Source organism: Cuculus canorus, chromosome 19 (assembly GCF_017976375.1).
Source record: "Cuculus canorus isolate bCucCan1 chromosome 19, bCucCan1.pri, whole genome shotgun sequence".
In the NCBI taxonomy this organism is placed as follows: Eukaryota; Metazoa; Chordata; class Aves; order Cuculiformes; family Cuculidae; genus Cuculus; species Cuculus canorus.
In genome coordinates, this window is record NC_071419.1 from 3,434,861 (window position 1) to 3,460,690 (window position 25,830).

At 51.2% G+C, this 25,830-nt stretch overlaps 1 protein-coding gene across 2 annotated transcripts in view; it reads right to left on the reverse strand.

The window, feature by feature from the left end:
* OLFM1 (olfactomedin 1) overlaps positions 1-22,175 on the reverse strand; it is a 36,713-nt gene extending 14,538 nt beyond the window's left edge. The window contains exons 1-3 of one of the 2 annotated variants that reach the window (XM_009569510.2): positions 21,761-22,175; positions 6,046-6,195; positions 551-706 (exon numbers count right to left, since the gene is read on the reverse strand). In XM_009569510.2, the coding sequence (XP_009567805.1) occupies positions 551-706; positions 6,046-6,195; positions 21,761-21,826 (372 nt within the window). In that variant the 5' untranslated portion in view covers positions 21,827-22,175. Of the gene's footprint in view, positions 1-550; positions 707-6,045; positions 6,196-8,516; positions 8,902-21,760 lie in introns of those variants that run through there. The other variant, XM_009569508.2, reaches the window with a different exon arrangement.
* Positions 22,176-25,830: the final 3,655 nt, after the last annotated feature.

Here is a 25,830-nt window from a genome sequence, read left to right on the forward strand (position 1 = left end):
CTTCTCTGGTCAACCCATTTTGGGGGGAGATGACACGGATGGTGATTTGTTTGATTGATTGCCCTGTTGCTACAACCACCCACACAGGGACGTGATTCGGTGACACCCATTGTGGTCAGCCACGTGCTGCAGAAATGTAATGGAGCCCCAGCTCCAAGGTCTTCCCAGGAAAATCAGGTCCTGGGCATGGTGTGGGGAAGGCCATGGAGGGGAGCCCACCTCACCCTGACCTCAGCTGCCACAGGGTCTCCCTGCAGACTTCTTCTCCCAGAGCAATCCTGTGCTGCCCTATTTGGGGCACTCAGGTGGTTTGTGGGTATGGGAACCCAGAGATTTATGCTTTTATGCTACAGAGAAATGTACCGTGGCTAAGGATGTAATGCCACGACCTGGATCTGGCCAGGAGGGAGCTGCACGGGTGAGCATCTGCCATCACCATGTATGACTGGACCAGTGGCTAAATGAGCTGATGGGGGATTGGGGCCAGTCCCGTGTGAACCCCGCTAATACCCGGCCACAGCTTTGTTAGCAGTTTGGAAAGCAGACATACCTTAAACTGCCTTGCCAAGTGCTGCTTGTGGCTTTCTTCCACTTGTTTAAATTTCGATTCCAGTCCCCTCATCTGGTTTTCCATCTTCTCAACATACTGTAGGTCTCTCTGAGTCCGCCTGTCCAACACCTCTATCGACTGGGACATGTTTTGCACCTGTCAAACGAGAAGGGGTTCATTAAGAAGGTGTTGCTTCTCCAGCCGCAAGGCAGCCCTGCTCGCATCCCAATGCCAAATGCTGACCTTTTCCTACACAGTCAACAAAGCTAAAGGGTAATCAGCCTATGCATTATTTACTAGTTAATCAACAGCATCTCCCAGTACCATGACCCCTGTGCTCTAAAATAGAGCAAATTGGTTTTATAAACATTTATTCTGCCTCGCTGCAGAGAATAATTTAACAATCACGCATGCAAATAGGGGTTGTAGTCAAGGCTAAAATGCATCACTCATGATAGCCTCTTTGAGAGGCTGGGACAGCACCCACCGTCACGCAAGGAGAGGCTCTCAGCGGAGCAGCACATCTGACTACGAGAAATGCTTCTGCCGAGATACAGGTTATCATTTCTTCATGCACGTAAGTGACACTTACTGATTGCCTAAGTGCAAACTTTACTCCCAGATAGTAAAAACTTCATTATCCGAACAGCCCTACTGTTTATACACCTGCCACAACAAATCCAGCTGCAGGTGAGGGCATCTTGAAGCTGAGAAGTACCGTGGGAGCTCCCACTCCAGCTGGCCCCACCAGCACCTGCCCATTTGGGTGGTTGTGCTGTGTTGGCATCTTTTCTAGCCGACTGATGCCACATTCCCGCGGCTCCCTGCGCAGCACCCATCTGGCCCTGCTGAAGGAATAATTCAAGAAGGTTGCCTGTGCTCATAGTGTGAGCTGCTTGTGCTGAAGGTGTAAGAAGAGGAGGAAACGATAGCTAGGCTGACCTGATTTTGAAGGTTGGCTGCCATCTGATTTATTAAGATAGTTCCCTCTCTTATTTCTTTCAGTCTAGGAGAGGATAAATGAAGCTCTGACTTAGGCAGGCACTTAAGCACCTATTTAGCATTAAGCAATGGGTGTAATTTAAGGTCTTTGCATCAGGAATGATTGTGTTTGCACCATGGTTTGTACATTACAGGGCTCAGCCCACGACTGGTGCTCCTGCCACTGCTGCATTACCCACAGGAATACAACTGTTGGCATCGGAAGGGATGACGCCTGTGTTTAAAATGAATCAGGCATCCAAGCATGCTGCTGCGTCAGGACCCTAACTAAAGGCATCCTGATTCAAGCCTCTTCATCTGTGGGTGTCTGAGCAAAACCCAAATATGAACCAGCGCTGTCTCCACGGATCCGCTCCACGACACTTCCCAGAGCCCATGCTGCCACATCCGCTCCCGTCTCCATCCTCGCCAAAGCCACAAGCAGACAGGCTGGGGTGGGGAAAGTGCAATATTGCCTCCAGCAAATCACACTGGGCTGCTGCAACTTACCTCGAGTGACAGAGCGAGGGGACAGCGGGACACCCGCACGCAGCCAGGTCTCGGAGACTACTTGCTGAAACCAGCAAAGGTCAAATGCCAAATTGGGCGTCTGCATCTCTGAAGGGATCAAAATGCCCATTGCTCATGCATGACGACAAGAAAACTATTACAAGGAACCATTCAAAATGTATGGACAACCTGTATTTCAAAGGCCAAAAGCGAGGCAAGATTTTGTATAACCATTACAAGTGCTCGGGGGGTCTAATGGTGTTCCTCAACAAAGGTGAAGCTATTTTCAGCCTCCGAGTCCCAACGCATCACCCAGAAATGAACCAGCATCCATTCCAACTACCACCTAGGACCTGCTCAGGAAGGTGTGAGAAGCAGGGAAGAGCAGAAGAAGGCTCTTGGTTTGAAGAGGAAAAGAGCAAACCCAAGCTCGTGTGGCTCCCCATTTAGCTGTGCCTCCCCTGGGGAGAGCTCAGAGGACACGGCCGGGTGTTAATTGACCTGGGCTGGATGTGAAGGAGTTTGAAGACCTCTTTCTACCATGAAGCAGAAGAAGGTAAGTCTTTGATGAACATAACTGGTCTGCAGGTGTTTTTATCCTGGTAATCCAGTCTATCTTGCTTTGAGTTGAGATGTACCTACATAAGATATTTATTCCAATGTGCTGGAATAGGAATAACTTGCAGGGATCATATAAAATTGATGTAATTTATTCCACTAACACCTAGACCTAATTAAAGGCCAAAGTACAAGTCATTAGAAAAAAGCATTTCTGTAACGATATGCCAGTAACTGACCCTGCAGGGGCTGAGTGAGGCTACGGGCAGCTCCTTACACTGCTAGGAAATGAATCAGAGCATCTCATTCAGGCTTTGCTCTGAATCACCTCTGGAGGAGTCTGCCTCTCCCCTGACTGCACAGGAAAATAGCCTCCTCACATGTCTCTAAGCTGAGACGCCTAAAATTAGCTGCTGCGCTATTTCAAGGATGCGTTTTACAAATCTAGACTCTCCCTGTTTGTTGCCCTTACTGTTTTCAACCAGGCAAGATTCCGGCCAGACTTGTAAAAAGTCAATCTCCATCATTCCTGATCTCTGTGTGCTTCATCAGCTGAAGATCTTCTTGTTTTCCTTCATTAGCATATTAAGCCCTTGATCCAGCAAAGTACTTTGGCACGTGATTAGATTTCAATGAGCCTGTTCCTAGCTTAAACTTAAGCATGTACATAAGTGCTCTAATGAACTGAGACCGAAGGATACTGTCTTTCAAATTCCCTCAGCTTCATCCACTATCTGCTATCCTCAAACATCAGCTAAAAGGCCTTTTGCCTCCACTGGTGGAGCACGCACTCTCTAGATGAAACCTCAACTTCCATCAAGCTAATAGGAGAGAGACCTGTGATTGTTTTGGGGAAACGAGTGAATTTTAGCATTTAAACCAGAAAATTGATACAAATGAAACTTCCAGTGCTGTTCTTGTCACCTTGTTTGGCACCGGGTTGTTTCAGAATCAAACCAGAGTAATGGAGAGTCAATGTTGGCCCGATGACTCTAATGAGATTTATATCATCAAGCTTCCCTCTGGATCAGCCTTTCCTGCCAGCTCAGAATGGGTTGTTTTAAGGCCATTTTTGTGGTTTGAATTAGGAACAATCTTTAGCTTTGGGTAGCCGGACAAACTGGCGGAGCAAAAGCATGAAGCATCTTGAGAGAGATTTTCATCGTTTACAGGAAGAATTAGCAGAGAGACGGACTCAGCCAACAGATTAGGACATGAAAAGTTCATCTTCTAAGGTCTGTGGAATGTAAAATGAAGGCTGAGAAGAGATGTCATTGTCCTCCTTATATACACCTCGGAGTGAATATCAAACGAACAAAAAGAACTGTTTAATCTGGAAATCAGTGCTGGCAAAGAATGAGAATTGGCAGGAACCCAAATACGGTTTAACCATCAGAGGAGGAAGTCCTCTCAGCTAACAGGGCCAAAAAAAATTAAATAAAAATCCGTTTGAAGATAAAACATAATCTGTTTATGAACAGGATTTAGGTGATGTCTTGGTTTGGAAGCAGTCCAAGATCTGGACTCAGCACCTGCCTGGAAGGACTCCGTGTACTCCAGCCAAAGATGAGCTCAGATACCTCAGTGACAAAACACGGGCTGAACAGTTTGTGCGGTGGCGAGCAGACCTGGCTCACCTTACCTCCCTTAACGCCTGCTCTTTAAACTGACAGGGTGCCCAGGATTCACTTGCAAGCAGCATGAACTGCAGTTTCTACACATATGCCTGTGCCCATGTGTTGAGGGTAGACAGGGTCTTGGCAGCTTTGAGCCTCAGGAGAACATTCAGCTGCTGAAGCCCTTGCGCAGAGATTTTTTCACTGAAGATGCTGTAATTAGTTTATGTACACACACACACACAAAAATGCAGCTTATTTCTTGCCTGTAAAAGCAATATAAAAGCAATTTCCATAGGTGACTGCCAGGTTTCCTCCTTTGGAAATCCAAATGCAATTACCTCTTTGACACATTATGCTGCTTATCTGCAGGAGATGCGAGTTTTCCCATTACAAAGCTTGAGTTAAAACGTCAGATGAAGGAATGAGTTTTCAGGTTTGAAATCCTTCCTGGGAAGATGGAGGCTCTTCTCCGCAATTGCATTTTCCTACAGGGATTATCATTTCAGCCTTCACCGAGATCAGATGTCTGGCACTAAGAGCCTATTCTTTATTTTGGGGTTTCATTTAGGTTAGCGTAGGAGTGTGATGCAGACAGATTAGCAGGCAGGTAACATATTCCCAGAACACATGCCTTGAAATACCGCTCCTGCCTCACTTTATCCACTGGCAGCCAGAGAGCTGCATAAGGGGGAAAATAATCACTGAGCACTTACACCCTCCGCACGGGAACTGATGTCATCTCAGGTCTCGTACGCCCGACTCGCCTGTCCATTAGCAGAGGGCATTGGGTCAAATCTGCCTGTTTAATGCACATGAGCAGTTCTGGGAACACGACGGCTCTCGGACGCCCGTGTCAGCTGCTGATGTAACGCCTGCTGCCTCTTAGACAAATGTGCTGTTGGACCGATGGCTGTTATTGCTTAGAGAAATAAAAGCTTGAGTGGGATTATTTTTAGAAGCCTCTGACACACCAAAGAAGTGTTTTAGGGCTAAATGTTTCCTGCCTCACTTTTTTTTTTTTTGTCTTTATCACATAGGAAAACCAGTTATATGTAGGTTTAATACTGTTATGAGTGACTAATACAGCAACGTCCCAAAAGCAGCGGGATAAAAATCATTTTGTCACACACAACACATGCCAACACAGCATTAGGGCATGAGGGATAATCACATATCCAGCATGGGAGTCCACTTATATTTTAAAGAGAGGAGCGCCATTTCAGATGAAACAGCATTTCTTCACTGAAAATCTATTATCTGGAAAATTTCTTTTTATGGGGAATGTTTCCCTAATGAGATTCTTTGATCTCTTTGGACAGCAGACTATTAAAAACTAATCAAGTGGATGTCAACATGAGAAAGAAACCCACTAACTGTCATTTCTGTGCTATTTGATGTCGACCGCTTATACCGTTTCATTCGACCTTTTTAATATCAGCTTGGCTCGGAATGCACGGGCTTCAGGTTTTTAATTCTATCTGCTCTCATCTTGTTGAAGCTCATCCTTTGGAACTGCTTGTATTAATGTAATGAAAAAAATGAGTAAATTACATCCTTTTTTTTAAAGCAATGTGGTTGTTCGATATTTTCCTTCGATCTCAGCAGTTCTAACCTGACCTTAGGCCACGATCTCTTTTCCTCCATGTCTCAACACATTCATCTTCCCAACTGTGGCTGATTATTCCCCATTACGTGCATGGGAACAACTACGCTGGCCCAAGAGGTCCACCTTCCCTGGAAACCAAGGCTCAGCCCAGCTCGCTCAGGTTTTTACCCCCAGTGTCATGCCAAAGCAAACCACCTTTCCCAGAAACGGTCAACCATTACCTTTTCTAATAGTTGTCTCAGCTGCTTTGTCCTGGCATCACGCGAGCACATCGTCTGTTGAGGTGCCACCACTGTGCATATACAACGTCCCTCGCTATCTTGGGCAGAGCTGTAGACCTGCCAGCTTTCCTCTGGGTTGGTAGGCAACACCTAATTAACACAGGGAAAGAGGGGTTAAGTAAATTGGGGGAGGCCTGGCAGGGGCGTGGGAGGTGAGAGGGGCAGAGCGGAGGAAGCAGCGGTCAAGTGGCAGATCCGGGAGCTCCGCTGGTAGCAGAGGGACGGCTCCTCCGAGGGCCCAGTAATGCAAAATTCACTTGTAATGCAAAAATATGGATTGAGGACAAATAAAAGAAGGGTCTGAAAAGGAGAGCAAGAGCTGAAGCAACATGGCAAGGCAAGTGGGAAAGCACAGACATGAGGACACAAAGCAACAAGGGCTGTAAGTGCGCCGTAAGGCACTGAGCACACTGTGGGGAACCCAGCGCCCAGCTGACGTTACAAAGCGCTTGACTTCTCCTTGACACCGCGAGAAGGATGTGCCCGAGCCACCATGAGGATACGGTGTCGCGGCTGAGGGCTGAGCAGCGATCACTGTGCCTCTGCAGAGCACTCTGGGATCCGGCAGCAGGAAAATCAGCTCTCCCGAGTAAATGGGCACTGGCAGTTCTGTTTCGCCCTTCCTCTGTCAGACTCTCCTTGGGATGAGGAGGTTCACCAGACAACCATTGCCCTCCAAATGTTCTGTGGGTCCCGGAAAGGCAAACCCTGGTGCTGTGCCCCAGCAAAGAAGGGATGGGAGCTGGAGGATACGATCCGTGCCTCTATCTGAGCTTCCAGGACACAGCACAGAAAGGGAGCCCAGCCACAAACACCGCACATTCCCTGCTCCCCCCCCTCCCTTGGCGTCCCCTGTGCTCTCCAAACCTCTCTGATCTTAATTTTCTTTTGATCTCGCAGCACTTTGCAAAATACACTATTTGATCACAATTCAGCCTCCGATCACTTTGAAAGCACCACCGTTTTGCCAACCAGAAGGGAAATGTCCTTTCTACTATTTCAGTTTCAGATAACCTTGCAAATACCCACGCTGACAGACAGACACTGAGAGAGATGGCAGTGCAGACAGACAGACAATTTGATTCTCCAAGCAATCGGGGGAGGGAGAAATAATAAAACGTGTCTCATAATTCCTGGAAACACAGAAAAAAATCCCAACTTCATTCACAATCAGCAAAACCACTCCATGAGGTACTCGGCTTGAGACAGCAGAGCCGGAACACGTTAGTTCTTTTAGAAGGCACAGGCACGCAGCCTGGAGGCAAAAGGTGCCCAATTTTTTCCCTGCTAAGGGAAGACAGACGGAAAGATTGTTTTGCTCAGCCATTTCCAAAGTGGCAAGACCAGGCACCGTCCCAACCCTCCAGCAAAACAGGGACAGGAAACATACGGCACGACCTAAATATACCGCAACTTCTTCTCCACTGCATTCTCCATCCTATTAACGACTATTGATTAAAGGCAAGGGAAGCGAATGAGATCTTGAGGGACTCGCACCTGATGTCCCAAGCTGCTTCACCCAGCGACTGGGAAACTTTGCAACCCTCGGGCTGAAGGCACAGGGAAAGGGGGGGCACCCGGGTCACCCCCAGACCCTACCCAGCGCTAGAGCTGGTGAAACGCAAAGGCAAGAGGGAGGGAGAGGTGTTCCCAGCACCACCACTCCAATGCTCTGTCTCCTACCATCCCCGTGCCACCCTGACCCCACTCTCTGTGCCTGCACAGCCCCAGGGGGGGCACTTTGCAAGCGACCTCTCCCCCCCCACCTCATCACCTCAAGGAGTGGCAGCTGTGCCTCTCACCAGAGCCACAGAGCACAAAGAGGGACCTGAGGAACTCCTGGGGATACGCCTGGTGGACGACCAGGCAGGGAAGGATTTAGGCAGCCCAGGGGATGCCCAAGCGAGGAGGGACTGGATGGGAGCAGGGTGGGCTGTGGGGTGCAACCTCCCCAGAAGGCAGAGATGCTCCCAGAGGCAGGGATGCTCAAGACGCAGGGATGCTCCAGAGGCTGGGATGGTCTGGAGGTAAGGGTGCTCTGGGACACAGGGATGCTCCAGAGGGCAGGGATGCTCTGGAGGTAAGGGTGCTCAGAGACATAGGGATGCTTGGGAGGTAAAGGTGCTCTGGGAGGCAGGGGTGCTCCAAGACATAAGGGTGCTCCAGAGGGCAGGGATGCTCTGGAGGTAGGGATGCTCTGAGAAACAGGGATGCTCCAGAGGGCAGGGAAGCTCCGGGAGGCATGGATGCTCTGAGACATAGGGATGCTCCAGAGGGCAGGGAAGCTCTAAGAACATAGGGATGCTCCGGGAGACAGGGATGCTCTAAGGGACAGGGGTGCTCTGGGAGGTTAGGAATGCTCTAAAGGTCAGGGATGCTCCGGGCACCCCCCTTCTCCCCCTCGCACTTACTCCCGTGCTGCGATCCAAGGTGCCGCCCGTGGCTGCCGTGAGTTTGGTGGTGTTGAGCCCCACGAGGGAGGGCAGCGTCTGCGACATCCAGTTGGTGATCATGGCCATAGTGCTGAGGACGACTCCGATCTTGAGTAAAGGCACAGACATGTCTGCGGGGGAGGGCGCCAGGCACCCTTCATTCTGCACCGGCGCCGGGCTCCATGCCGCTGGGAACGGGCTGAGCCACCCGCCCGGCCGCCGGCCCCGCTCGCCGCCGGCCCATCGTCCGCAGCCGCCCCGCCGCCTCCCTCGGAGCGCCCCCGGTGCCGCCCGCCTCGGAGCGCCCCAGCCCGGAGCGCCCCGGACCGAGCGCAGCGCCCAGAGCCGAGAGCGGCTGCGGGGGGCGGGACGGGAGAGGGGGAGGGGGGCGGGAGAGGAGAGCGGGGAGGGGGGGGGGAGACTGCGGGAGAGGGGAAAGGAGCGGGGGGATGAAAGGATTGGGGAGAGAGGAAAGAATCGGGGAGGGAAGGAGAGAGATTTGGGAGAGAAGATATGTGGTGATTGCGGGAGAGGGGAAAGAATTGGGGAGGAAAGGAGAGGATGAAAGATTCAGGGAGAGGGGAAATAATTGGGGAGGGAAGGAGAGGATAAAAAATTCAGGGAGAAGGGAAAAAACTGGGGAGGGAAGGAGAGGATAAAAGATTCAGAGAGGGGGAAAGAATTGGGGAAGGAGGGGAGAATAAAAGATTTGGGGAGAGGAGAAGAAATTGGGGCGTGAAAGGTCTGGGGTGGGAGATTTGAGGAAGGGAAGGAGATGAGAAAAGATGTGGGGAGATTTCAGGAGAGGGGAAAGAACTGGAGAGGGAAGGAAAGCACAAAATGTTTGGGGAGAGGGGAAAGAATTAGGGAGGGAGGAGAGAGATTTGAGGGAGGGAAGGGGTTTTTTTGGGAGGGTGGGAGGGAGATTTGGGGAAGGAGGAGAGGAGGGAAGAAGAGGAGAAAAGGTGTGGGGAGAGGGGAAAGAATTGGGGAGGGAGAAGAGATTAAGGAGAGAGGAAGAGGGGAAAGAATTGGGGAAAGATTACAGGAGAGGGGAAAAGGACTTTGGGAGAGGAAGAAAGGCTTGGGGAAAGGAGAGTAAGATTTGGGAAAGGGGAGAAGAGAGGAAGAAAGACTTAGGGAAGGGAGAATAAGATTTGGGGAGAGGGAGAAGGACTTGAGGGAGGGGAAAGAATTAGGGAGGAGGGAGAATTCAGGAAAAGGGTAAAGTACTTGAGGAGAGGGGGAGAGATTTCAGGAGAGGGGAAGAGGTCTTCGGGAAAGGAGAGTTAAGATTTGGGGAGGGGGAAAAGATTTGGGGAAAAGTAAAAAAAAAAAAAAAAAAGAAACTGGGGAGGTGGAAAAATTTGGTGGTAGTGGGAAAAGACTTGGGGAGAGCCGAAAAGAAACGGGGAGGAGGCGGGGAAGGATGTGGGGAGGGAGGAGAAGAGGGACGGGAGGGAGGATGGACGGGAGGATGGACGGGCAGCGCCCCCGCTGCGGAGCGGCCCCCGGCGCCCCCTGGCGGCTGCAGGGAGCGCTGCAGGGAGCGGCTGCGCTGCGGGACCCGAGGGGCGGCGGGGACGAAGGGCGGGGGATGCAGCACCTCCGGGGGATGCAGCATCTCCGGGGGAGCTCCGACCAGCAAAGGCAGCTGCGAGCAGCATCCCCTCCTGCGGGCTGCAGCACGCCCACACAAACCCACTAGGTGGTCCCCAGAGTTGTGGTCTTGCCAGGATGTGGGGTGTCGGAGCATCCCTGCATCCCTGCTTGCCCCCTTACCGCGATCTGCCACTCTCCGTCACCAAAATCAAAATGCTTCAGCAATCTGTCCTCAAGCTGGCAGTGCTGCTCTTGCCCCCATTCCCAGCAGGCAGGGCTGCACGGACAGGAGAGACGGGACATCGTCGGATGCTGCCAGAGCATCCGCCACATCGTGGCTTGTCCCGTCACCATGCTCTGCAACCACAGCCCTCCATCAGCACAATGAACCCAACACCACAATCAAAATAACTCAGCAGTTCTGCCTGCCCTGGAGTTGGCGGCGCTGCTCTTGCCCCATTCATCCCCAGCAGGCAGGGCTGCACGGACCGGAGTGATGGGACAGTGTCGGACACTTCCAGAGTATCCCACCACAGAGTTCAAAAAGAACTCTTGGCTTTCTATGGCTGGTATGGCTCTGAGGCAAGCCCTGCCAAGCAACCTCCTGGGCTGTTGCACTGCTAACAGCACGCAGCCCATCTCTACGGGCCTGGCGGATGGTCTGCAGCGAGATGGAGCTTGTTCATGCCTTGGGTTTCCTGAAAATGTTTGCAGAACTGTCCTGGTGACTTCAGAACCAAAGTTCCTGACCATCAGAGATGAGCAGTTCCTCACACATCCTTCCCTAAGCAGACCCTTAAACACCTTGTGCAAAGCAGTTTATGAAATTAATCCTTTGGGCCTCTCCAGACAACAGAGGTGACACCCTTCGTTCTGCACCAGCCTCAGTGCGTTGGAGCAGACACCATGACCCTGCTGCAGGAGACCCTTCACTGTTCCACGGCCCCACCACCCCCAACACAGCCTTCTCACAGAAGCCACCACGTTCCCACCGGAGCCTGAGATCAGATCAGCTCCAAACCTGTTGCCCCTGGAGTTGCTCTTCCAATGGCACAGCTCCTTGGGGTGGTGGGTCTCATCCCCAAGAGGTGACAGGGCTACAAATGAGAGGGTACTGAGGGTTGCCCCAAGGTTTTGACTCGCTAGCAATTCCTTGCTCCATACAGCATCCAAGCTGGTGTGTGGAGCAAGTCCCAACCAGGGAAGCAGGAGCTGTGCCCCGACTCAGCTGGCCTGTCCCACCTTAAAGGGACCTTCCCCCTAGGTGGGGTCCTGGTCCTTGGCGTGGGATCATCCCAGTGCACCCCAGTGCTGCTGCTCTGGGCAAAGCAAAGGGAAAAGGGACAGGCGACAGCCAAGTGGAGCTGTTTCTACAGGAAACACTGGGGAGTTTCTGTAAAGCACTGCAATGAAAGCACATTTAGCAAGTCCACCAGGTGGAGAAAAAGATATGAGTTAGAGTAGGAGCGCAGATGCCAGGTTGGATCCTGTCCCTCCAACAACACAGAGGTAAAATCAGACACTGGCAGCTCGGAGCCAGCAGCTGGTGCATGTCACAGGCTGCACCAGCTGAAATGCCATTCCTTTTACTTACTTCCCAGCACCCTCAAACTATGCCACCCCTGCCCTCTGCCCCTGCTCAGGCCAGCACGGGTCTAATCCCGCAAGTCAAGCTGCTGCTGAAATCAATAAGGAAACACTCCTGCCCTGCGAACTGGACGCTGTCCTGCTCAGGGCTCCCACTGTAACTGAGCTATTTCCACCTCACGAAATCACCTCCACCCAACCCAGGCACCCTTTCCACGGCAAACCTGCCCTCAGCTCACGCAGCGTTGTGCCCGAGGAGGTGGTCTGCACCAAGGAGGCGTTTCAGGCTGTGGTTGTAGGAACAGGTTCTTTAGGCAAAAGCCTCAGCTGGCTTCAATCTTTCAGAATAAACCCCACCTCCCAATTGTGGTCCGGTTCTAACAGGTGCTTATGCTGTGCTCAGCACCGTAGCAGCTGAGACACTGATTATTTATCCAATTTCACGCCATACAAAACACTTGAGCGCTACGCTTAAATCATCTTAATGTTCATTTTGAGAGAGAGTTTGTAGGCAAAGTTTGTCCCTCATATTTGTCTACTCCAAACACATACGAAGGGAATTAGACCTACGGATACTTTATTATTTAAAATGGCATTCAGCACTCCTTTGCCTCGCTCTGGATTCCACCTGGACTAAATAAGGACTCATTTCCTACCAGTGCACGCAGGTGATTTCATTCGTATGCCCTTCAAATGCTTTGCAATGATTAAAGCTTCTGCAGATGGGGACAGTGGTGCACAGAAAGAGGAGCAGCAGCCACAAATCCCTGCTAAGGAGAGGACCTGTTACTGGGAGTCTTTTCCCAGTGCCTGGCACAGGGGTTCCACGCAGGCAGGGGGAGGCTTTGGCAGGAGCTGTCAGCAGAGATGGTCCGCTTCCCTAGAGCAAAACGCTTGTGAAAGAGAGCTGTGCATGTAATAACAGGGGAGAAAGAAATCCAGGTTTTCTTCTTTCTTTTGCTTCCAGTGTTTATGAAATAACCAAAAGCGGCAGATTTGGGGGAGTCTTTGATTGTAAGATAAAGCGAGTTAAGGCAGGGACATAAGAGATCGGCTGTTCTTCCATACCTTCCCAGAAAGTTTAGTGACTTCACATATTAATGACCGGTGGGTTCAGGACAGCCCTGAGCCCGCAGGGTATAACCCTCCCTGGCAGAGAGCCGTGGTTCTTCCCCAGCAGGTCAGGGTGCACACATCAGCTGGTCCAAAGCAGAGACACCCCAAAAATACAGGCTCCCAGAAATGCTTCACCCTTTTCTGGGTGAAGGGTTATTGAGAGAGAAGAGGCGGTCATTGCTGCTGTGTGATGAGATGCTGTCGGTCACCTCATGCTGTGCTCGGTCGTGGGCATCAAGTAGCAAAGTGACCTCTGTCACCTCAGTGTCTGAAGTAGGTGATGTGCAAACATGGAAACCTCTTCCCTATTGTAATGATTTCCCTGGTTCTTGAAGCCCAGCATAGCATCAAAAGGAAATACAGACAAAAAACCCCATTAGGGACACAAACTTGATGTGGGAGACCTGGCATTGCCTTTACTCATGCTAGAGAAAATCTGAAGAAACATTATTGAAATCAAGAAGGAGAAGATTCAGGTGACTCTTTTTGACCTGATGGCATTCACTGATGAGCCCTTCCAGGTCCTTAAAGGGCTTCCAGGGCCCTTACAGAGCAACTTCCCATTGTAACGCCTGCAGAAATCTCTGCAGAACCTGTTTTCCTGTATGGGTTGAGTTCACTTTTATTCCCCCAATCACTTTGGGGTGCAAAACCCCTCTTTTTTTGCACAAGGCATTGCCTTGAAAAAAACCCCTCATGATGTCACCAAATTTCTCTTCTCCTGATGTGCTCACTCCAGCCGCCCTCCCCACCGGAGCAGAGGTGCAGAGCTGCCTTCTGGGCGCTTCTCCTGCTGAAAGCAGAGAGTAAACAGCAGGAAAAGATGAGCTGTAATGGAACAAAAGATCTTCTTTGCATGCATATATTCTGGGCAGAGAAAGAGGAAGAAGAATAGATAAAAGCAAAGAACATGGTCTTTCAAAGTAGATACTTAGTGGAAAATTCCACTGCTGGGAAGTGATAACACAAAAATGCATCTGTCTGCTTAAAGGAGCCCTGCAAGGGTCAAGATTTGCAAGCGGAGGCAACTCCTGTGTGTGCCAGCTTGCAGGACACGGTGGTCATTGTCTCCCTCTCCTGGCTGGTTCCGAGAAGAGGTGCTGAAGTTTCTGGTGCTCCCAAGCTTTCACGAGGATGGTGTCCCTGGACCCCAGTCAGAGGACTCCTCTTGGCTGCGTGGTGAGAGGAAGGGAGCTGCTGTTTTACATACACCCGTACTTTAACCGCCTCAAATCTTGCTGGTGCTCCAAGCTGGTTGAGTAAATGCTGAAGACATCTCAGCTGACACCCAACACCTACAGTGAGGATGAGGCCAGCTGAGCTGGTTGCCCAAAGGAGCGCAGTACCCCGGGCACCTTCCCAGGGCTGGCAGCTCCTGTCCTGGGGCAAGAGGACTCAGTAATTCATCAGGGCACCCACGCCTGCCCTGGGATTGCTCTGCAGTAGGTGGGACAGCCCATATCCCAGCTTTTTTTCAACTCCTCTTTTCACTGGAGACACACAAGATATGCCAGGGGCTGCAGGAAAGGTCCTGTCCTTCCCAGAAGGACTTTGCTCTATAACATCAGGGATCCTCCTTAGAGACTTGGACCAAGTGATTTTGATGGAGGAGCTCTGAATGGCCCTCTATGAGGTCTCGCTGCCTCCACCGACTCTTTGCATCCTCTTGCAGTCCTGACTGATGCCAGGCTGCCAGAATCCCTGTTGCTGCCCCACAGCAGGTGCTGCTGCACTTGCAAATGAGCGTGGACTGCATGGAGACAAGCGAGCCGGAGGCTGGAAAGCACCACGCACGGATGGGAGAGCAACCTGGGAACCAGGGCGAGGTACTGCGCTCCGAGCATCGCGCAGCACATTTGGCACCTGAAGGCCATGTGGATGTTGAGTGGCTCTGCACCGGGGGGTCGTGCAGTGGGGCTCAAGGCTGAGGAGCTGCTGGTACAGCCCAGCCCTGCCTGCTCAGCAGGCTCAGGACAGCACATCCCAGCACCGCGCTGGGTCACCCTGTCCCTCTGCTTTCTGCCCAGCACCACAGAGACATGGAATGACAGAGCCTTGGACTCTGCTCTGAGAGAAGGATGATGATCTTCATCCATCTCTCAACTCAGAAAACACTCACTCCCTCCCCTTGTGCTCCCCCACCATTGCCTGTGCTTGTGGCAGGCGGTGTCTGAAATCCTCCACCCCAGGCTGTGGGCAGCAGGAGGGCCCTGAATAGCACCAGGCAGAAGAGGCACCCCACCGACCCCGGGAGGCAGCCCTGGCAATAGAGTCATAGAATAGTTTGGGTTGAAATGGACCTTAAATCCCATCCAGTTCCACCCCTGCCACCAACAGGGACACCTCCCACTGGCTCAGGCTGCCCAAGGCCCATCCAACCTGGCCTGGAACACCTCCAGGGATGGGGCAGCCACAACCTCCCTGGGCAACCTGTGCCAGTGTCTCACCACTCTCATGGTGAAGAAATTCTTCCTAATGTCCAGTCTAAATCTGCCCCTCTCCAGTTTATACCCATTCCTCCTCGTCCTATCACCACAAGAGTTTATGAACAGCCCCTCTCCAGCTTTTCTGGAGCCCCTTCAGGTACTGGAAGGTTGCTACCTCAGAGCCTTCTCTTTTCCAGGCTGAACAACCCCAACTCTCTCAGCCTGTCCTCATAGGGAAGGTGCTCCAGCCCTGCCCTCTCGTCATCTTTGTAGCCTCCTCTGGAACCGTTCCAATAGCTCCATCTCCTTCTTACATTGAGGATTCCAGAACTGGACACAATACTCCAGATGAGGTCTCCCAAGAGAGGAACAGAGGGGCAGAATCCCCTCCCTCCCTGCTGGCCACGCTGCTCTGGATGCAGCCCAGGACACAGTTGGCCTTCTGGGCTACGAGCGCACGTTGCCGGCTCATGTCGAGCTGCTCATCGACCAGCACCCCAAGTCCTTCTTTGCAGGGCTACTCTCAATCACATCATCCCCCACCGTGTACTGAAAATGGGATTGCCCTGACCCAAGTGTAAGACCTTACACTTGGCCTTGTTGAACCTCATGAGATTCACACAGCCCCACTTCTCCAGCCTGTCCAGGTTCCTCTGGATGACATCCCATCCTTCCGGTGTGGTAACTATACCACTCAGCTTGGTGTCATCCACAAACTCGCTGAGGGTGCACTCAATCTCACTATCAATATCATTGATAAAGATATTAAACAGCACTGGCTCCAGTACGGACCCCTGAGGGACACCACTTGTCACAGATCTCCATCTGGACTTAGAGCCATTAGCCACTACTCTTTGAATACGACCATCCAACCAGTTTCTTATCCACCTTACTGTCCACCCATCAAATCCATATCTCTGCAATTTAGAGAGAAGAATGTTGTGGAGGACAGTGTCAAAGGCTTTACAGAAGCCTAGATCCCATCTGTTGGTTTACCCATGTCCACTGCTGTGGTTACCCCATCATAGAAAGCCACTAAGTTGCTCAGACAGGACTTGCCCCTCGTAAAGCCACGATGGCTGCCATTAATCACCTCCCTGCCCTCCATGTGTTTAGCATAGCTTCTAGGAGGATCTGTTCCATGATATTTTCCAGCACAGAGGTGAGGCAGACAGGTCAGTAGTCCTGAAGTTCATCCTCATAAAAGAACACACACTTTGTACCCATCACCTTTGGAGGACAGGTCAAGCTTCTATTGCATTTCCCATGGGCATCCGTCCCTCAGGTCACAACTGCCACAGCAATAAACGGTACCAGGTCCCCCTGATTTCAGCATCTGATTTCCAAACACCTTTGTCCTTTTGTTTGTTTTCATCACTATTTGTACTACCATCACTCACACAAGCCTCAGTCCTGGAGCTGGACCCTGTCACCCTGTAATGCACCAACAGAGAGCAAACTCTTCCACTCCTGTCGCTGGGAGGGTATGGACGGACACGTGGGGAAAGCGAGAAAAGAAAATGGCAATTAAAAACCTCAAGGTGCTCTAGAAACAGTGACCACGATGCTGCAGATCACTGTCAGCTCCTGGTAGGACTTCGTGTGAAGATGCCTATGCCTGGTGCTGCACTTTGCTTCAGGAGTGGCCACGTCTAATTGCTCCAGAAAGTTACCCCCCAGCTATGGGACTACTCCTTCCACACACCAACCATTGCATCCTTTTCTTTTGTTACTCACACAGCGAGTTGAAACAGTCTGCGGCAGCAAGAACACGCTCCTTACAGCACACTGGAACAGAATAATCCCCTTTGCAGGTCGTCACTTCACTAAATCTGTGTTTAGCTAAAGCTGCTCTTGACATTAAGCAGCGAGTGCCAATACGTGTCAGAGCCTCTGGGCTAGAGCAGAGCCCATTAAAGTCGGCACAGGTTGCGCGGGCGCATCACTGGGTTCCTGTTACTCGGATGTTTTGGTTCAGGATGATGATTTTTTTTTTGGCTTATCTCCCTAGGTCAGTCATACGCCTCCAGTCAGAAAATGCCTTTACACTGAAAACTTGTTCTGCGTGTTGCTTGCTAGAAAACACGGCATTGCTCCAGGGTTGCTCACTGCTGCGCGCTCCTGGACCAAGGGCTGACATGTGCTATTGCCCCGCTGTTATCGTTCCAGGAGGTCTTTTGCATTTTGGCTGGTTTTGAATGCTGCCTCCCAGCTGGGATCGGGATGGGGGCTGGGAGTCATGTCCTGAACATGGAGAAAGCTTCTCAGGGCCAAAACCCAGTACAAAGCCAGTTCGGAGGCTGGGCTCCTGGGCTCAGCTCCTGGAAGGCAGTAGCAAGCAATAGCTGCAGTCTACAAAAGAAGGGAAATCAGAATATTTAGGTGCTCTTCCCCCCACAACTGGGATTTGCTGGTGCTAATACACGTCTCAGGCTTTGTGCCTCAGTTTCCCCAAGTGCATCTTCCTTGTTTTGGGAGTGTGACTGATTCAACCTCTCAGGCATCCCCCTATCGTGCTGGGTCTCCCGAAGAGCCTGGCCAAGGCACCCACAGGCAACAATTCCCAGACAGACACTCCTTGGGCGTCCCCATCTTGTTCCCTTTTGTTTGCAGCTTGATCACAGCAGAGCAAAGCCAACACTTATCACTCATAACTTGAGAATTAGCTTCTTCCACTGTCAGTGCAGTCTACAGGCTTCATCTATCTAATTCACTCAGATACTAATTAGTTTTGTATTACTTTACGCAGTGATGCTAATACTGATTACAAGGACTGATAACTTGAGTAATAAATATGACCCAGGGCTGAAAATTACCTTTCTTTTTTATTGGTTAAAATTGAAGTTAGTGAAATGAGACACAAATTGGTTTATGAGATGAGGCAGCTGCCTCCTCTTACCAGCTACAGCTTTGCAGCTTCATCCTACCAGTTTCCTCCTGGTGGAGGAGGGAAGAGCCCGGCCACCAAACTGGGCACTGGGAAGTCCCCCGTGGATGGAAGGGAGCCAGAACCGCCAGAGGTGCTGCTGGGGCAGAGCAATACTGGCAGCTCTGGGGAAGGCACCATGCATCCCTGGCAGCTCTCCCCTTTCCCTTAAAAATAGCCCCAAGAGGAACTTGATGTGCTTTTAGGAAAATCATTGGCAAAACTGTGTTTGGTTTTGTTTTCCTTTGCAGAAAACCCCATATGTTTAAGAACTGCCCACTCCAGGAAGGTATTTCTTCCTGTGTGGTTTCAATGATCACCGGGGTAAGGAGTTGTCAGAGCATCGGCCGCCCTGCTCTGCGCAAACTTTGAGGAACGCCAAGAGTTTTTTATCTCAGCAGCTTGCCAGCAAGCATGAGGCATGAAAAAAGGACAGGTCAGACAGACAGATAAGCAGATGGTATCCTAGACCCCCTCTGCCAATACCCTGGATTTACCACAGCGCCCCAAATCCTCCACCCTTTTGGCAGCAGTACCTTTCTGCGTGGGACAAGCAGATCCTTAGAGAGCATAAGTTGGCTTTGCTCCTTCACGGCCACCAGGAATGCTGCTCAGGGTCTCACCAAGAAGAAGACAAGGAGAGGAAGCCCCACGCCTTGGCTGGGAAGCCCTCTGGACAGAGCACAGCCAGAGGGAGGGTGCTGCACCTTGCAGTGCTCGCAGCAACTCTACTCCCCATCCCAGCACTCATACCCACTCTGAATCCAGCCTGCTCAACCCAGCCAAAATGTACAATTTCAGGTTTTGATCACTGACCTAGAGAGCCAAGGTGAGATGCAACACAAATCAGGAGACCTTTGACAACTAGAACAACTCCCAGAGCCTTTTGCAGGTCTTGCTCTGGGGCCAGGGCTCCTGTTCCCACCCCTACCAGGGAACATGGGGGATCAAGGGGCAGGCAGGGGCTTCTGCAAAGCACTGGATGGGAGGGGCATGTGTAGGGGCAGCTCTGCTCATTTCACACAGGTAAAGCCACCATCCTTAGGCAGGTCTCAAAGCCCTTGCCACACCTGGAGCTGCAGCCGCGCCGTGTGCATCACCCATGTGCTCCCAGCCAGGCACGGGCATCCTTTCTCCCACCAAGGGGGATCATCAGAGGATGCTGCAGCACCAATACCTTGAAGACAACTCCCTTCCCTCCATGAGAAGGGCTTTCCCAGCACCCAGCTGGAAGGACAGCCATGTGCTCACCTCCTATAGCCCCGTTTAACAGCCATCCCTTTCCCCTTTCCTTCCTTTCTTGTGCGCTCGCCTGCCAGTGTCACTGCAGAAAGGGAGAGGAGGGGATGGCAGCAGCTTCTGCATCATCAGGGAAAGCTGCCTAAATCAGCAACCTCTCTTCCTTGAACCTCAATCCTTCCTTCCCCGGCACGGGATCTCTTTAGGGGATGGGAGAGACTCCACACGTGATGGAGATGTGAATCCAGCACTGAATTAAATGTGGAAGGCGCTGAGCTGGGCGGTGCCTGGGCTGAAAGGCGTATTTGGGGATTGCATCTGGCAGCTGTGCTATAGAAAAAGGATGCTAAAACTCTGAAAGGGCTCTGCAGTGCCAAGCAAGTCAGCAGGCACGCTGGTGGGAGAGCTCTGCACGGCTGGCACGCGGGGCCTGGCAGGATGCAGCTACCTGCGAGCGGCAAAGCCCGGGTAGACACTGCAAAGCAGAAAGCATCTCCAGCTGAAGGCAGCTCAGCAAAGGCTGGGCTTTAGCAGGGGCTTCCAACCTGACGCCACAGGGCAGGGATGGGCTGGGAGGTAACTCTGCCAAAGTCAGCGCTGAGCCCCCCAGTTCAGAATGGGTTTGATTCCCCATCCCCACCCCTATCTAAAGTTGGGCAAAAAAGTTGGAGTGCTGCATTCACCAAAATAATAATAATAAAGAAAAAAAAAAAAACAAACACAAAAAAAGGAAAAAGTAGCCAAGCCCAGCGGCATCCTTGGCACAAGAGGTGTCCTTGAAAAACCTACCAATGCAGATCGACGGGGCCTGGCGAGGTCGATAAGGGATGGTGGCAGCCCCTGGGGAGCGGGTACCACCCAGGTCCCCAGGTATGGGCTGGGCACCAGAGGAGGATGGAGGGGCAGTGGGATGAGGGGCAGCCCCACCGCACTGTTTCCCCTGGCTGTGCCCTCAGCTGGGCCGGGTGCGTGGAGAGGAGCCCCTTTTTGCTGATTCCCAAGCAATGCTGGCGGTCGCTGGATGCTTTGTCCAGCGCAGCGCCTGCGCACTCCCTGCGCATCCTCTCACACACAATGGGCTTCTCCTGGGCACTCACTTGCAGCTCTGGTTCCTTCCCACCCCTCCTCAGCCACACAGCTCTAGCGTGTCTTTGCTTCCCTCCCAAATTACTCTCTTCTCATCCCTTTGTCCTGAGGGGTCCATGCAATTAAGGCGGCTCTTTAGCCATTTCTTCCTGGGGGCAGCAGAAATACTCTGAAAGGTGCAAAGCCAAAGGGCTTCAGCTACTGAAACTTCGGCAATAGGGCAGTGACAGGAGAGAGCATTGTCAGAAGGAGAAAGGGAAAAATAATCTACATAAAGCACCCAGGATGAGAGCCCAGCTGCTAATTGCTTCTACACTAAATAGCCTCCATTCCCTTCTTATTTATAGCTTCTTTTTCTTTTTTTTTTATTGCTTCCAGGCAGCATCACAATTAACCCCACAATCTAGAGCATCCTCTTGCCATTACTTCTCTTCCTTTCCTCAGCGACTGGGAAAAAAACCAAAAGACAATCTCCCTTCCTGCCCCCCCCCCCCCCCCCCCCAGTTATATTAAAGAAGTCAAATGGAGTTTTACGAGATGGCTTTTGTGTGTCCCTTTCCCTGCTCCCTCCTCTCCCCAGTCCTACCACTCACTCAGTCCAGGCGCCGGGACAGTAAATGCAAGCATTAAAAAAACAGTAAAAAAAAGAAAGAGTGGAAAGGAGAAAAGAGGATAAACAAGATGTTCCTCTCTCCCACAAGATGGAAACGCCAAGAGACATTTAAATTCCCCTAAAATCAGCAAAGCTGCCCCCACACGAGGAGAAGGGGGATGATGAGGAGGGACAACCACAGTGCCCTCACTCTTTGTCCCTTGTGGGGACCTGGGACAGGTAGCCCCAAACTTCTCTGAGCCCAAGCCCTGCAGTATCAGCCACCTGAGCCCTGTACTGGGGGGTCTCGCTGCCCCTCCTGCCCCTCTCCAGCCCCACACAGCAACTTTCCCCGCAAATGGGGCAGGCAGATGGGGTCCCCCCAAACCTCTGGGTGGGTGGGCAGGCACACAAGGGCAGCCCCCCCTTCCTTCCCCAGCTCTGCTGAGCCCCATAACCTGCTTTCCACCCCCACCCCTCTCATTCCCAGCGGATCCACCTGCCCCGCGGGCTTGAGGGATGCTCAGGGTGAACGGGAAGATGCAGCATCCTACTCCAGATTTCTTTCCTTAATAGAAAATGGCGTTGGGGAGAAAAGGCAGAGAAGAAGGGGGGAGGTAGGAAAAAAAAAAACAAGAGAGAAACCTACTTGAGTGAGTTCTGTGCCCATCAGGATGAGAAAGCAGAGGGTGAGGAGCTTGCTTGCCGGTTGCATCTCTCGCACCCAGTTCTAGGCACCTTGCATACAGATCACCTCCCCGGCGAGTCTCCCTGTGCCGATCCCCGAGCTCCTCGCCGCCTCCTCAGTCCTTTATTGTTAGTATTATTTTAATAAAAAAATAAAAAAAAAAGACAAAAAGACAATAAAATGCAATTAAAAAAAAAAATAAAATTCAGGATGATTTCCCGGGCGGCTCTCAGCACCCCCGGGAAGCAATGCAAGAAATCTGCTTAGCAGAGCCTTCACTTTGCATATTTATTGGGATCCCAGTTTCTCTCCTCTCGGTGTTGGCTCTCTGGTAATTTGGGGGTTTGTTTTTTTTTTGGTTTGGTTTTTTTTTTTTCCTCTTTTTTTTTTTAATGGCTCCCCTGATCGAAAGACATTTGTGAGGAGAAATTCAACGGAGCACGAAATGATGATCTCTGCTATTGCCAAAAGTTTGCCTTGAAAAGGAGGGGGGGGGGGTTTGATGGGGAGAGGAGAGGGATTAACAAAAAAAAAAAAAAAGGAAAAAAAAAAAAAAAGAAAGGAATTGCTAGGGCTGGCTACTAGCAGGGGATGGCTGTGGAACAGGATGTGACATCAACTAAGGCGGGGGAAATTTAACTAAACACGGCAAAGGGAGAGGGGGAAAACCAGCCCCGGGGCAGGGATGCTGCGGCTGCCGCACCGCGGGGAGCGGCGCTGGGGATGCGGGGGTGAAGGGGGCTGGGGGTTAACCCCCTCCCTCCCTGCCGCCCCGGACCTGCTGAGCTGCCTCAGCTTTCTAGGGGTGCACAAGCATCTCATCCTCCCCCCATTAAGCACCTCAAGTACCCTTAAGTACCGACCCTTAAGCAAAGGCGCCCTCCACAAGGGAGCCCTCCAGGAGGGCTCTGAGCCGCATCCGCTGGAAGGCTCGGGCTCAGATTAATTTAAGGCAGTAGAGAACAAGCCTCTCGCCCTGCAGGGCACCCTCCCTTCATCCACTCCCACCCACCCAGGGGCTCAGCTGGGGGAGAAAAGCTGCAGGCAGTGCCCCCTCCTCGTTCTGACTGTGCCCTTCTGCTCCTCAAAGTGCTCTTTACCCCTCATTTCTCCCTCGAACACTTCGAATTCTTTCCAAACCATCTCACAAACATTAGTAAGTCTCTTAATATCTGGCAATGCAGGTGAATAGCATCATCCCCCTTTTTTCCAGAGGTGAGAATGTAGTGCAGATGTGCTCTTAATGATTATTGAATGGCTTAATAGAAATCACTTGCCAAGGCGGCTCTGCAGGAGGATTTCCCCCCTCGTTTGCTTGTTGCAAAGGGGTTTTTCTTCTTCTGGAGCCCTCTGGTACTGATTTTTCCTGGAGTGGGAGATGGGATCTCTGTAGCAATGAGCTGACATGGGGCCTTTTCCAAGTCCTGGGATCACAAAGCTCATCTTTCAGTAGGAACCAAGGAATCTGCAGCACAGTGACTGAGGCTCGATGGGGACAAGCAGCTGAGGACAACCTGGGAGAAGATTTATGTGTGTTGCCATCGCAGGCAGGTTGCCCTTCAGCTCCTCAGAGTGGGTTTCAGAGCCCCTTGCAGCTTCAGGCAGCTCTTCTCCAGGAAGACTAATCTACATGTTAGCTTAAAGAGCTCAGGAAAAAGCAGCCCAGAGCAGCTGTGGCAAAGCTGGCCATCCCACATAGAGCTGCTTTTAATATACTTCCCTCAGCACCTCCCTTTAAGGTCAATGCTTTATAGCCCATAAAAGCTGAGGACCTTTAAAAAACATTAAACACCCCTTGACTTTATCAAGAACAGCGCACTAAGGCCAAAAGCATCAGTACACGATGGGGTTTGAATACATCCCCCTCGGTGCCTTAGAAGGGTGGGTTTTTTTACGATAAGCATTGCCTTCCCCGCTCACAGGGATCACAGCAGGGAAAAAAAAAAAAATCCCCCAAATCAGAGGAAGAAGGAAGGACAAGGCAGTTAAACGTGGCTGTATCCCTCTGCTAGATGCAGTGTTTAAAGTGCCTTCAAATCCCACCTGAGCAGCTTCTTACGAACCCTCTGACAAGCAGCACATGGTTGATGCAGCTCAGGATGCTCCATCTGAGGGCCCAGGTGCAGCTGGAGCTCACGGGGCTTAAAATAGATTTGAGAAGTGTAGAAGACTGGCAATGAGGGTTTGTTTCACACAAGGATTTTCAATGATGAGCTCAGCTTCACCTTAAGTTGCATGGAAAGTGACTTCAGTTGGGGTGTCTTAGACCTTGGAACAGAAGAACCTCACTCTGTTTTCCATGGTGGTACCACATAAGGCTCTGAAACTGCACCTTTTCCAAGTCAGCAACAGCATGTCCCCAAAGGGGAATCTCTTTCCTCCCTCTCCTTTGCTGTTATACTCATCGAGCTTCATTGACCTTCATGGTAATAGTCACGGCTTGCACCTGCCTAAATCACAAAAGCATCAGCTCTGCAATTTATTTTAATTTATTCCTCATTTGAAGTCTTTCTCCATTAATATCAAGAACCTTGTTATTGAACATGAGCTCTAGGCTCTGGAGTGTGAGGTCCCCGATGCTCCTGCCTCTAGGAAAGAGCCCCATCCTACAGAGCTCAACCCCTGAGATGTAAATCACAGACACCAAGAGAAACGAAAAGGAAAAATTGCCCAGTGTCACATAGCAGAGGAGGGAACACAACCCATATCTTTTGATTTCCACAGTGTTTTACACAGACTTTGAAAATAGCTCCAGAAATTTGGTAAGTGTCCAAGGTCTGGAGAACCTGCCCATATAGTATGACTGAAGACCATACAGCTCTTTCACCAGCAAAAGGGAGGGCTGAGAGGAGGCTGCCTGGGCAAAGATTTCCATACATGAAGGCTCTTTTATCTGATGAAAAAAAAGCCAAGAAAAGGCAAGAGTCCACGTTTTTGAGTAGAAATAGGACCTGTTTTTTCCCTCAGGGGAGGATAATCAGACTGTGAAATAACTCAGCTGAAGGCACGGTGCCCTCTCCATTGCTTGACGTAGTTAAATCACAGCCAAGAACCTTTCTGAAAGATGCGTCCTGACTCCTCCAGAAATTACAGGGAAGATGCCTTCTATGAAACTTCTGTGTGATACAGGCGAGGGGATCAAACCGCTTCTGCTTTCTCATCTTGATTTATAAAGCGCTCTCTAAAATACACTGCCCTCCAGAGCAGCCCACTGCCGGGATGTGAATTTGCTGGGATGCATCCTGGTTCAAAAGCACCGCACAGGCAGGGGAGAGCAGGAGATTGCAGGCAGCCCCCTCCTCTGTGCTGGGAACTGGAGAGTTCTGCAGAGCCGTGGTGATGGGCAGCTGGGAGGGCTGAGCTGGTGCTGCTGTGCATTGCGGAGCACAGGCGTGTGGATCCCTCTTAGGGTCTCACCTGAGGATGCTGAAGCTCCCCTGGCAGCTAGCGAGCTCCTGCTCACCCTGCCTCCCTCTAGGATGGGTTTCAGCTGGTTTGGTGCTTTCACAGTGGACCTGGCAGAGCCTCATCCACTGCTTTCCTTGCACAGGGCAGGTTGTGGACTGTAATTCACCTGGTCTAGTTCTCTTTGCCCTTTATTGGGTTCTGGATTTAAAGAATGATTCTATTTTCTCCTCGGAGAGCAGGCTGATGGTCTTCCTCGCTGGAAACTTTCCTGGCTCTGCAATATCAGCATACCTGTCTCCTCTCCAAAAACCTCTTGCTGGCTGGGGTCCTGCTCTCTTCCTCCCTGCTGAGATGAAGGTTATTCCAGTGGTGAAAATAGCTTCAGAGAGCTTTGTTACCTATGAAAGGCGCATTTCAGATGCATCTTTTTCAAAAGACCCATTTTCTCACTCAATTGTCCTGCCAGTTGTATAAATTCACCACAAAGAGTTTCCTGAAATTTTGGGGTCACGCTACCAGGGTGAACCTTTACTGAAGACATGGATGTTAAAATGCTCCTTGAGCCCAGCCCTGCTGTTTGCTGCTCCGTGCATGGGCATCTCCTGCAGCAAACCATGGGAAAG